Source organism: Corylus avellana, chromosome ca5, assembly GCF_901000735.1.
Source record: "Corylus avellana chromosome ca5, CavTom2PMs-1.0".
Lineage (NCBI taxonomy): Eukaryota > Viridiplantae > Streptophyta > Magnoliopsida > Fagales > Betulaceae > Corylus > Corylus avellana.
In genome coordinates, this window is record NC_081545.1 from 2,847,992 (window position 1) to 2,861,328 (window position 13,337).

The window sequence follows — 13,337 nt, forward strand, 5'->3', positions numbered from 1 at the left end:
TTAAGAGTGCGTGTGACCCGTGATTTTGTAGGTTAAACGATCATTTTTAAACAAAATTGCGAAAAAATGTCTTGTTTGAAATTGCATTTGACAAAAAAAAGTCGATTTAAGATAAGGTGGTGCATTTTTAAAAACTATTATACCTAATGCTTATTAGAATATTGATTTAAATGATTAATTTTAATAATAAGTAGTGATTTAATATATTATTAAAGAGAACTTGATGTTTGAACGCTTACTCTACAATTTACTCCTAATTTCACTTAGCTATTCGAAATGTTAGGTATTCGAATATTCAATTAAATAATTAAATTTCCTATTTCTTAATGAAAAAGGTGGTCTAATAATTAGTGATAAGCTAGTAATATCACCTAGGTTAAAAGAGAAGTTCATTCTATGCACAATTCTGAGGTTGTTGATTGTCTTGTTCATGGAGTCCAGAAGTATGACAGATCAAGAAGTTACTATCAAATCAGAATTGACAATACAAATGATTGATTTAATGAATATAAATCAAATAGAATTATAGAAGTTGTAGCGTCTAATTAAAGTGTTTGGAGCAAAGCATATTAGTTGGGGTTTTTTGGAAATAAATCTCATCATGGGTCTCACTCAAATACAAAGATCATACATATAATAACATTGAATCTGCTTTAATGTGAATCCTAAAAGATTAGAGACTCCGATATTCTGTTGATATTCGATATCCCCTAATAGATAGAGTTCTGTAAGGAATCGACTAAAAAGTAAAAGCAAGACAATGCATCAGGTAATGGGACTCAATTCCTCTAAAAAAAAATTCTTATAAACATGCTAGATTCTAACTCTAGATAAACATGCTAACTTAAGCATAGGAGTTTTCTCCGTCTTCGGACTAACAGATCCTTTGACGATCTTACTAAGTAACCCATCACCAATTAAGCCATACCAAAAACAGCACTAACAAGGTTGTTTAACATATTTGTCTATAAATAAAAATAAGAAAATCATTAAAAAGAAAATTATAAAAAACATTAAAAATAAATTGCATTCCAAATGTGAATGCACCTTTCTTTCTTTTTTTTTTTTTTTTCATAGCAAATACAGATAACAAAAAAGTCTAAGTTGTTACAATCTCAATTGATCAATATTGTTTAAGTGCAATCTTAATCATATTTATATAATTTTTTGAATACTCTTTTGTTGCTAACCGGTTTTCAATGATGATTTATACTTGAGGTATTAAAGCCACCGCCATGTCAAATATGATATTAAATGCAGCTCATTGAGCATGAGATTGAATAGAAACTTGTAAACGTGAAGTCATTTAATAATAATAAGTGTGTTGAGCCAAAAAAAAAAAAAAAAGAAAAAAAAAAGCTATTACCGAGTTAGATTCAATGTCAATAAAGTGGTCGGATATATGTCCATGTCAGCCTCTTAAATACTTTCTCTTGGCATCAAACAATCCAGACCATACAAACTTACAAAGGAGTGGCAGATGGCTCCAATTATTTCAGACCCACGTCAAATCAAAGGGATTCAACAATTTCCCAGCTGGGCAATCACTAAAGTTAGCAGAAGTTGTAGCTAAATGGCCACTTTCCATTATATTTTCGGGAGAATTCCCCCAAGTTCTTCTTTCTTTGTTTTTCTTAGGAAAATAAAAACTACAAGACAAAATAAAAATGCTTCTTCGGCAAGTGGGTGGCCCATATCCAATGAGACATTAGTTTGTGATCATTATCCTTGGAACTTGCTCATTTTTTTTTTCTTTTCCTTAAAATTTGAATTATTTATAAGATTTACATGTCCAAATAATTAAGGAGACGGGCAACTCAAAATATGGTCCGATAAATAAGTCTCATAAAAATTATATTATATTTATTGTTAGCAATTCAAATGAGAAATTAGCAACAATAAGAAATGAGAAATTACTGATATCTCCATTCTAAGGAAATATTACTATATTTGGCAACATTTGTCCCAAATGAATTTAAGATCAAAATTTTAGAATGAAAATGTATGTTGAAGACACGTGACCAAATATGATTCTCTCTTTATATATACTTTCGATTCTCTTCTGAAATGACACCACTTGTAAGAGTGTATTTGAATTTCTTCACCACTGTAAGTGTGCATGGCTCCATATCTGTTGACGATTCACTTCAGAACAGAATAAATATCAGTAAAGCCACTTTATTAATCTCCAATTAAGCAACCAAACGTGGCCTTAGGGCTTATTATAAGAGAAATGCTACGATTCTTTCTATTGTTCTTGGATGAGTGCTACACTTATTCCTATTTTTTTACACCTATAAGTGACTTTTAAAATTATCATTGGATATGAGATAAATCTTTATTTAATGGTGGTTTTAAAAGTCACCTACGGATATAGAACAATTGTGTAAAAAAGTGGAAGTACGTATAGTATTATTCGTGTTCTTCTGATCCTACGTGAATGTTGCTTTCTAAGAAAAATATGTTGTAGGATAAGTTTTTTTTTTTTTTTTTAACTTTTTTAGAAAACAATTTGCACGTAAGATCAAGAGAACACTAGTAAGAACTGTAACATTTCTCTTATAATACAATTAAGTTTTTAAGTTGTTTTGCCTCATCAGCGCCACAAAAGAAAGATAATTAAGTGTTTGGTGTACTATAATTTTTATTATAAATTTTCTATAAGTTTATATGGTAATTTAAGATATATTAATCATGTTAATTACTAAAAAAGAAACTATCACATGACAATTAATGTGAGAATAAAATATATAGTGTGTTAAAACTTAAAAACTTTGGCCTTGAAACACAAAAGTAAGTGAATATTAATATTGGATGAATTATTTACCGACAAAGAAGACTTTCTTTCTTTTCTTTGGAGGGGGAATTTGGTATTTGGATATTATTTGCATATTATTTACAGGGGGAATGTTTTTATGCAGTGCTAATCATTTAATAATAGATATCTTATCAAGAAAGATATAGGGTCTAAACGAGGCAACTATGACACATGTTGTATGATTGGATCTCACATCGCATATTAATGGATAATGTCAAGATTTTAGGCAGAAGTTGAAGGTAAATATTTACCTACTTTTATTGCTTATCAGATTGAGTTCTCAACAAATTTTTATGCCACAAGCAATGGTTAATGCAAATCGGAGTAACTACATTGACTGATTTTTGCATTTTTTTTCTTCCTAATCTTTATTATTAGGGTTTTTGTAAGAAAATAATAGTTTAAAAATGATGAGTGTAACATTTGGGAGTTCATAGGCATAGCATGTTAATGATAGTTTTAAAATAAAATGCCATGTGACTGTCTAAGTGACACTCATTTTTATAAAATGTGAATTATTATGTGAGTTTGAAAGAAGATTCTTCCGCCAAAATGTGATACGCTTTAGCAAATTTTTGCTTTATTATGTTTATAAAGGTGATAGAGAGATATGTAGGAACCAAAAATTGGTATCATAGTACTGTCACTTTCCAAAACCACAAAGTGATATAATGCCAACGCTTCACATGCCTTATATCTCCAAAACTTTCCTACACTTGTGTACATGCAAAGACCCTTCCCCACCACAACTTGTGGACGCTATGCTAAGCTTGGCCTCAATCATTCACTTGCCTACTATTGCTCTTTTTTAAACTCTGGAGCTAAAATAGCACATTACCCTCTTCCTCTCTCTCTCTCTCTCTCTCTCTCTCTCTTAACAGAAAAAGAAAATGGTGAGACCCTTCTCAAAAACAACTCCAAAATCATACCATGTGACAATCTTATAATCATCATTTTGTTAATGGTTCCTCTCTTTCTCCATTTCCTTTACTTTTAACAGGTTTTGGTTTCAACACATGGTGAAAAAGGTGGTGCAAATGATGGAGCTGTGGTTGATTTTCGAGGAAATCCTGTGGACAAGAAGAAGACTGGAGGATGGCTTGGTGCAGGGCTTATCTTAGGTGGTGTTCCACTTCCACAGTCATCTCTAACATTGGTATTACTCTTTAATTAAGGCCAGTAGCTAAACTCCGTCATATTTTCTTCTCTCTGCAGGAACCGAGCTCTCTGAGAGGATATGTGTGATGGGTATATCCATGAATTTGGTGACATATTTGGTTGGAGAGTTGCATATTTCATCAGCAAAATCTGCAACCATTGTCACTAACTTCATGGGCACTCTCAATCTTCTTGGCCTCTTTGGTGGTTTCTTAGCAGATGCTAAACTTGGCCGGTACTATGCAGTTGCAGCCTTTGGAATCATAACAGCTGTGGTAAGTTTTTCGAGACAAAATATTATACATGCAAGTACAGGTGATAGTTTGTGTTTGCGTGTCAGGTGACTCGGGTTCGGTTTTTGTCAAGTTATGGATAAAAGACTATATAAGTCAACTATAATTCAACTCACTTTATTAAATAGGTCAAACCTCTCAATCATAACCCGTTAATTTCAAGTTAGTTTCGCAGGTTATGTAAAAAATTGTTAGTTCTAACCTAACAAATTTCATTAAACGGGTTACATCCCTCAACATTAACCTACTAATTTCGTATCAGGTTCATGTTGGATTTGCAAATCGTGTTAAAAATCATTAAACCTTACATCTGCACTGTTAGACTGATGTTCCTTGCACCAGGGGGTGATATTATTATCAGTGGCCACAAGCATTCCTAGCATGAGGCCCCCTCCATGCGACAGCTACAGACAGCAACATCATCAGTGCATTGAGGTGAGCGGCAGCCAATTGGCTCTGCTCTATGCTGCACTCTACACCATAGCACTGGGCGGTGGAGGAATAAAATCCAACGTCTCCGGCTTCGGATCCGATCAGTTCGACGCTAATGACCCCAAGGAAGAAAAGACCATGATCTTCTTCTTCAACAGGTTCTATTTCGCCGTTAGCATTGGGTCCCTGTTTGCTGTGACAGTGCTTGTCTACGTACAAGATAATGTGGGAAGAGGGTGGGGTTATGGAATTTCAGCAGCTGCAATGATCATAGCTGTTGCTATATTACTCTGTGGAACACCATTGTACCGATACAGGAAGCCTCAGGGGAGCCCTTTGACTGTAATATGGAGGGTGATACTTTTGGCATGGAAGAAGAGAGGTCATCCTCATCCTTCTCACCCCAGCCTTTTGAATGAGTACCAAGCTGCCAAGGTTCAACACACTGAGAAGTTCAAGTAAGCATATATATATACCTTCAGAACATTTAGATTAGATAATTGAGCGTCACCATAACTCAGTCATTTAGCACCTATTTTCAGAATTGTCGAGCTGATTCGGGGTTCATTTGGGTTAATTTGCAATATCAAAACGTGATTTTTAAAAATGTTGTTAAGCGTCTAGTAAAAATCGTGATTTAGCCTTTAAAATCGTAGTTTGACCTTTGCCTGCAATTTAAATTTTAAAAACACTCCAAATCGAAACACTTTCCACAATTTGGCCTAAAAAATCGCAGGGCCAAACGGAGTATCAGTATTTACCTCCTTTGGATGTCTCTTTAATATTTCTTTCTTTCTTTTCAACCAATTAAACTCTATAGCAAATAAATGAAATATGCTGAGCCTGAGCTTTACAGTTCATTTCATATCCTATCAATTAGAACTCAACATGTTCATTTAATTTGACAAAAATTAACATTCATTGTGCATGTGAATTGGCTAGATGCCTTGACAAGGCTGCAATCCTAGATGAATATGCTGCTGCCATTGAAGACAAAAGTAACCCCTGGATAGTTTCAACTGTGACAGAAGTTGAAGAGGTGAAAATGGTACTAAAACTCATCCCCATCTGGTCCACATGTATCCTCTTCTGGACAGTCTACTCTCAAATGACTACCTTTACCATAGAGCAAGCCACCTTCATGAACCGAAAAATTGGCTCCTTTGTTATTCCTTCGGGTTCTTTCTCTGCTTTTCTCATCATCACCATTCTCTTGTTTACTTCTTTGAATGAGAAACTCTTTGTCCCTCTTGCTCGAAAACTTACCCACAAATTACAAGGATTCACAAGCCTACAGAGGGTTGGAGTTGGGCTCATTTTCTCGATGTCAGCTATGGTGGCTGCAGCAATTATTGAGAAACACAGGAGGGCAACTGCAGTTCAACAAGGCAGCAAAATAAGTGCTTTCTGGCTGGTCCCCCAGTTCTTCCTAGTGGGTGCTGGAGAAGCTTTTGTCTATGTTGGACAACTTGAATTTTTCATTAGAGAGGCACCAGAGAGGATGAAATCCATGAGTACAGGGCTTTTTCTAAGCACCATCTCGATGGGATTCTTTGTTAGCAGTTTGTTGGTTTCTATTGTGGATAAAGTGAGTAGGAAGAGATGGCTCAGGAGCAATTTGAATACGGGAAAGTTAGACCACTTCTACTGGCTGCTTGCAGCCCTCGCACTACTGAATTTCCTAGTTTTTGTTGCCTTTGCAATGAGACACCAGTACAAAGTTCCACAGTATATTTGCAATGGAGAAAAGGAGCTTAAGACTGTTAATGATGTTACAGTTGAGAAAATGGAAGAAAAGACGATTAACCAGGCAATGGAGGGACCTTAGTTTCTGTGCTCTCAAGGGACTATGTGAAAAAAGAAATATTCATGTTTCATGCTCATGGATCATCAGATGGCAATCAGTCATTTTTGCCCTTGTTACATATTTTGTAATTTGTGAAAAAAGGCCACATTCGTGACCACAGTTATCATGCTTTACCCAAGTTTTCATTCACGTACATCTGGATATCAGGCATTCAACAAAAGAAACCATTTCACTGCATTGCGGATACAAACAAAAAGGGTAGAACCATAATAAAACTTCAGCTCAACCAAAAGCTTGAAACAAATAAGCAACTGGGTCCATTGAGACATTATGTAGACTAGAAAATACACTTTTGGAAAAATTGTTTTTCCTTAAACAATAAACCCACATATAAGAAGCTTGGAGCTGACCTCTGAACAAGTTGATAGGCCTTTAAGAAGAATCATTTGCAGCAGCAGCAGGTAGATGATTTATGACCAATGGGGGCCGTATAGCACAGTGGTTTGCCTCCTTTTGTTTGCGAGCCTTGAACATCTCCTCTGTCTCAACTACAACTAATCTCTTAACCTAATTGGATTATAAAATTTACTACTCAGCAACAAAGTACAGATTTGATATTTCAAGCAATGGATACATTCAGGATGGGATTATATTGAAACCTGTTGGATCATTCCCCTGACAGTAGGAGTATTCCATCGCATGACAGTTCGGTTGCACTTGCGCAGACGCAATGCCTCTAAAGTGCGCCTGTGAAGTCTCCTGGTCCCTGGAATGCCCCGCACCAAAGTTATATATAGGTTGGGGCTCCATGCAATTGGGACACAGGCTTTGTAAGCCTTGTATGCATTCATGCCTTCACCTTTGACCTATACAATCCACAATAATGTGAAAGCACTAATCAATATTCTTCTCTATATTTGGAACGAAAAAGAAGGAAAGGAAAAAGAAGGAAAAGAAAAAAAAAAGACAGCCTCAATAGAGTGATATAAACCACAGCAAAAATATAATCAGTAAAATAGGCACAATGCACTCTATTCAGGGTAAAAACAGGGCATAGGCCATGTTCAATGGTCACAATTAATCCATAGTAAGATCATTAGTTAAAGCCCCAGATATTCAAGGATGAAAAAGCCTTTCTTAGCACAAAATAATGTGTAAGCGAAGTGGGGATACTATGGATCATCTTCTACTCCATTGTAAGATTGCTAGTGCTTTGTGCATGTGTTATGCCTAAAAGAGCAGTAGACCTTTTCCCTTGTTGGAGAGGGTTGGGAGGCAGTCCCCAGAGTGGGGTTGTGTGGAAGATCATTCTGTTCAGCCTTCTGTGGTGTCCTTAGAAGAAAGAATTGATAAAAATTTTGAAGACCACAAGAAGATGATGGTGGAACTAAAGTCTTTCTTTTTCAAAACTCTTCACCACTAGACAGTTGCCTTAGATCCTAATTTGCTTAGTTTTCAAGATTTTTTTTTTTACTTATTTTCCATTTCTAGTTAGGTGTTTCTCTTGTATACTCTATGTGTATTTGGGTTGCGCCTTTTGTGCTTTTAATGATATTTCAATTACTTATAACAAAAAAATATAGATAACCAAAATAACAAAAGTAAACAACATTGAAGTGGGTAAAAATCACTTATAAAAAAATGGCTAAAATTCAAGCAAATACCAGTCAAAGTACTGAATTCATAAAGCTCCCAGAGACATAATTAATGGTCTCAAACACCTGAGATTTTCACATGTATCTATCCATGTGATCACAAGAATCATTTTCTAATAGTTCAAGCCCTAACAAAGCAAAATCAGCAGTCTTCACCGTTCAACATTTACTTTTCAATCAAGACTTCGCTGGAAGTAGTAGGCAGTCATGTAGAAAAATTACAACAGGGAAATGAAAAAAAAAGTGGTCATCACAGACTGCATTTAAATGGAAATATCACCCATATCCCAACAGAAACAGCACCAGACACTGATAAAAAATAAAAATAAAAAACCGAACCCATTTCTTAACAAAGCTCAGTCTCCTCAAAACAATGAAATAATGAATTTTCACATTTACCCACTCAAAATTCAGTTAACCCATCTATGTTATACAGTAATTACTTGAAAAGAACAAAAATAACCAAGCTCAATCTTCCCAACATAACAAAAATATCCTCGTCAAGATGACATTCAAATAGAAATATATGTATGTCAACACAAAACTGCAACAAACTAAGGCTCCGTTTATTTCAGCGTAAAATATTTTCAGGAAAGTCACTTTTCAGGAAAACATTTTCAGGCGTTTGGCGCGCGGATGGAAAATCACAAATATTTTTTATATTTTCATTTAATCATATTAACCTATAAAATGCAATTTTTATTCACAACATAAAAATACTAATATACAATAATTTAAAAAATCCAACTAAAAATTATGTTTGATTAAAATATACAAATTGACTAATTTTAAAAAATCGAAGGCGGTTGTTCACATGGTCAGTTACACATTCAACTCCGAATTTCTTACTAATTGACTTGGCAATTAGCGCAAACAACGCAGATTTGAATGTGTTTGAAGGCTTATTTCCTTTAGTAGCCTCACCAGTAAGAATTTCAAGTAACAAATTATGCATAGGTATTGATTTTACATAATTTAGAGAAAGCCATAGGACTCTTTCTTATTTGGTCAATACAATCTTGCCTGCTTCCATAAAGAATACTATCCATATAAATCGCTCTTTCATACTCTCGATTAACATGAGGTTCCCTAAGTAATAATCTCCTAGATCTAATATCTTCTAAGATTACAACTACAACAACAAGAACAGATGCAACTGTGGCCATAACTCCCAAAAGAATTGTTTCATCCATCTACAAACAACACAAAAATGGATGATGAGGATGATAGAAAAGTGAAATGGTAGAAAGAAAAATCACTTTTCCTTGTTTTGATTAAAATAAATATATAAATACAAGAAAAACAGAACAGACAATGAAAGAAAAAATAGACAATATACAAGCGTCACTGAATTGGGCCTAATTTCCCTATTTTTCATTTCCAAAAATATTTCTAGAGCACTACTAGGATCTCCAATTTTCACATAACTATTAAGCATGACATTCCATAGAACACAATCTTTATGTGGCATTTTGCCAAACAAACATCGCACATCATTGATACCATCATTTTCTGCATAAAATTTGATCAAAGAACTAGCTACAAACACATCCAACTCAAAACCCATGAACCGAATTGTTCTGTTAACTAACTTAACTAGACTTACATTATTCAAACCATTACAAGCCTTAATCACATAAGGAAAAGTATACTTATCGGGAGAAGTACCACAACCAAACATCTTAAAGTAAAACAACAAGGCAAAATCAAACCGACCCATTACTGAAACTCCCATCCCCAGAGAAATTCCCAAACAAACCTCCACATTCATGTACCACAAAATTACTCCCTCTCATGCTACCAAAGCCTGTCTCTTGATCTGTCATCACAACCATTTTTGCAGCAGAGAACTCCTACTTTGATTCTAATGAGTAATCAAGCTTCAAGACAATAAACCTTCCTTTTTTCCTCAATCTAACCCACTTCTTCTCCCAGAATCTAAAAGAAGTCCCCCATTGATGCCAGAACTCCTAGGTGGAGAAATAGAACTCCTAGCAACTGATACAACCAAATGATCCCTATCCTCTGACCCAAACAGCCAATCGCCCCTGAAACTACAAAGAGACCTGGACCAAGACACACCCATAATCAACCATCCACAAATCACTTCTCTCATCACACCCACCACCAACACTCAATCTCTCACAATTCTTTTCTCTCTTCTTCCTAAACATTCTCCCAATTCTCCATAATGCACTTTTTTTAATCTCAACGCAGCTGCTGCTGCTCCTAAGCGCCTAAAACAGAGCAACAAAAAACTCCAAATACAAGATTGGTAATGCAAAATCCAAGAAGAGGAAGAATAAAACAAATCTCATCGGTAATCACAAACCCACCAAACATTCAATGAAAACCCCCCAATCTTTCCAGCAAAAAAAATAACTAATTTACACTCAAAACCCAAGAAAGAAATGCCACCACAAAACATCTCCACTCACACAACAATTATCCAACCAAACAGCCCTTCAATTGCAACCCAAAACACCCCCCATAGAGAGAAAGAGAGAGAATTTAAAAAGTGTACAAAACAAAAACCAAAATGCCAAAAAATAAGCGACCGGTCTCGAACCAAACCGCAAAATCTTCGATCACTCTGACACACACACACAGAGATTAGGGTTTAGAGAGAAGAAACCAAAATCAAACAAAAATGACCAAATCTGTAAAGACAAATTTGTATATCTAAATTTTTTTTTCTTTAGAGAATGAAATGCTCCATACGATTCAACAAAGAAATAGAAAGAGAGAGAGATGAGAGTACCTAAGATGCCAACCGAGAGAGAGATGACTGCTTGTTGAACGTGAAGGAGAAGAAGAGAATCTACCAAGAGAGAGAGAGAGAGAGAGGAGCAGTGCAGTGCGTGCGTTTTGAGCGTGAAGGAGAAAAGAGTTAGGTTTACGGTGAGTGTGTTCGAAAGAGTTTGGGAAAAATGGTTTACGAAATTAAAAAGTGTAAACCATTTTCCTAAAAATGTAAAGACTTTTTGGTGAAACGGAAATCATTTTGAGTTTGACTTGTATTTTCACACCAAACATCGTAAAATGCCGAAAACAATTTCTGTAAAATATTTTCTGCTCAAACATAAGAGGGAAAAAAAATAAAAAGAACCCATCTTCTCACAAAGCTCAATCTCCTGAAAATAGTGATTTCCCTTTGGGCGGTGTTTGTTAAACACCACCAAACACTACCACTCCACCAAATACTATTCATCTCATTTTTCCAAAAAAATTAATATCAAAACATTCTCACTTTTTATATCACATTATTCATTTTTTATATCACATCATTTACTTTTTAATACTATTCAAATAAAAAAATTACTACAAAACAAAATTTTTTCACTTTCCAATACCACTTTTTTACTTTTCTATACTAACGATTATTTTCTTTTTTAATTTTTTTTATTATGAACAGTGCCGTGAAAACTTGATGTTGTTTACCAAACAGTTTCACGATACCCACTTCATGATTCAACCAACCCATCAAAGTTATATAGAAATTACTGAAAAAGAAAAATGTTTTCACCAAGCCCAATTCTCCACAAACTGAAATATATTAATTTTCCTCAATAAGATTAAAGTTTTCCATAAGCAATAATTGAAGATTCATCAATACACTGAGCTCAACCCCCTAAAGCACTGAAATTTCTTCATTTTCAACGATATCCATTTCAAACTTTCAACTTAACCTGTTCTATAAGCGAATTTTAAACGCATCATAAATAGAGGAAAAAAAAAAAAACAAATGCAAGAAATGATGTATGAAACGGACTACACAAAACAACAACTAAATTCAAAAGAACATATAAACATAAAAAATGACACAAGCAAAATAAGGAGCTGAGAGAGAGAGAGAGAGAGAGAGAGAGAGGACCTGGACTCGACCCGCGACTGAGCTCGTAGCTTGCGATGATGGCGGCGAGCGCTTGTGGAGAAAGAAGAGTGGAAAGACTAAGCGTGTTTACCATTTGATGTTCTGGCCTATTTCGATTTAAGCCCACCACCGTCAAGCCCAAACCTATTTTTTGTTTTCTTAAATTGGAAAATATTTTAACCCAAATGTTATTTTTTAAAAAGAGTAGAATGGTATATATATACAATTGCTATATAAGAAAAATCATTGATTGCTATAAATTTATATGGAAAACCAACTCAAACTTTATTTTTTTTTCACATACTATGGCTCTGCTTGTTAATATGGTTTGAGAGTGTTTTTTGATACGAAGGTGATAATTATTTTTGTATTTTATGTTTGAATTTTTTGTTAATGTTTTTGTTTTGAGAGAAGAAAACAAAATAAAGAATTTTTTTTTTTTTTTTTTTTTCATGATATGCGAGTCCTCATCAAAATCTTTTAAATCTTTTTTTTTTAAAAAAAAAAAAAATTTATAATGAAATTTATTTAATTTAGTTTATTAAACTGACTTTTACTCTAAGGAATCCTATTAAAATACATGCGAAAAATCACATACTCTTACGGTCTTACATGAGAGGTCAGTTTAGAGAAGGTATGAAATTGTGTTTGAAAAATAAAGCTTTTAAGTCAAAAATTATTATTATTTTTTTGCAAAAACTTTATTTTTAAGTTTTTACCAAAAGTGCGTTTTGATCATTTTTTGACTTAATTTATTGACCCTTAAAAGCACTTTTATTTTATTTTTTTCAAACGGACTTTTTGAGTGTTAATCGCATTTTTAAGCCCATCAAACACACACCCAAACAGGCCCTTAATAAATTTTCCTAATTTAAAAAAAAAAAAAACTACATTGCCTGATGTGTCCATATATCTTCCTCTTAAACACTTTCACCTACCCAAGTAGGTTAGATGAGCAATCGCAAATAAATAACCTACCCAAGTAGGTTATTTTTATGTATTCGTTTTAAATGTCTCCCTTTAAAAAAATAAAAATACATAAATAAAAAGATAAGGGTAGGGTTTAGTAAGGTTTAGAGATGATAAGTATTATGGTGTGGGAAAGTATTTTCTATTCCGGGTGGATTTGGCTATGTGATTTCGCAAGATAAAAGTACGTTTTTAAACAAAATTGTAAAAATTATCTTGATTTGCTGTGCATTTTTTTAAAAAAAATAAAAAATAAAAAATAAAAAATTGAAAATGTCAAAAATAAAAAATAAAAATAAAAATTACATTTGCAAATTGTAGGTAAGAAAAT

At 34.0% G+C, this 13,337-nt stretch overlaps 2 protein-coding genes across 2 annotated transcripts; one reads left to right on the top strand and one right to left on the bottom strand.

The window, feature by feature from the left end:
* The first annotated feature begins 3,521 nt into the window (after nucleotides 1-3,521).
* Nucleotides 3,522-6,697, top strand: LOC132180536 (protein NRT1/ PTR FAMILY 6.4). Its single transcript, XM_059593405.1, has 5 exons — nucleotides 3,522-3,711; nucleotides 3,819-3,939; nucleotides 4,034-4,251; nucleotides 4,612-5,159; nucleotides 5,644-6,697. The coding sequence occupies exons 1-5, from the start codon at nucleotides 3,709-3,711 to the stop codon at nucleotides 6,527-6,529; spliced, it is 1,776 nt and encodes a 591-aa protein (XP_059449388.1). The 5' UTR covers nucleotides 3,522-3,708; the 3' UTR covers nucleotides 6,530-6,697.
* Nucleotides 6,698-6,718: 21 nt separating this feature from the next.
* LOC132180537 (uncharacterized) lies at nucleotides 6,719-12,119 on the bottom strand. The gene is made up of 3 exons (XM_059593406.1): nucleotides 12,038-12,119; nucleotides 7,168-7,374; nucleotides 6,719-7,075 (listed from the first exon to the last, which is right to left on the bottom strand). Exons 2-3 carry the CDS (start codon nucleotides 7,357-7,359, stop codon nucleotides 6,941-6,943), a joined length of 327 nt encoding a protein of 108 aa, XP_059449389.1. The 5' UTR covers nucleotides 7,360-7,374; nucleotides 12,038-12,119; the 3' UTR covers nucleotides 6,719-6,940.
* Nucleotides 12,120-13,337: the final 1,218 nt, after the last annotated feature.

Coding starts and splice junctions, on each gene's coding strand:
- LOC132180536 (XM_059593405.1), top strand. Junction 4,252..4,611: donor TTGGAATCATAACAGCTGTG/GTAAGTTTTTCG, acceptor TCCTTGCACCAG/GGGGTGATATTATTATCAGT. Junction 5,160..5,643: donor CAACACACTGAGAAGTTCAA/GTAAGCATATAT, acceptor TGAATTGGCTAG/ATGCCTTGACAAGGCTGCAA.
- LOC132180537 (XM_059593406.1), bottom strand. CDS start 7,359: ATGAATGCATACAAGGCTTACAAAGCCTGTGTCCCAATTGCATGGAGC. Junction 7,076..7,167: donor TCAGGGGAATGATCCAACAG/GTTTCAATATAA, acceptor TAATCCAATTAG/GTTAAGAGATTAGTTGTAGT.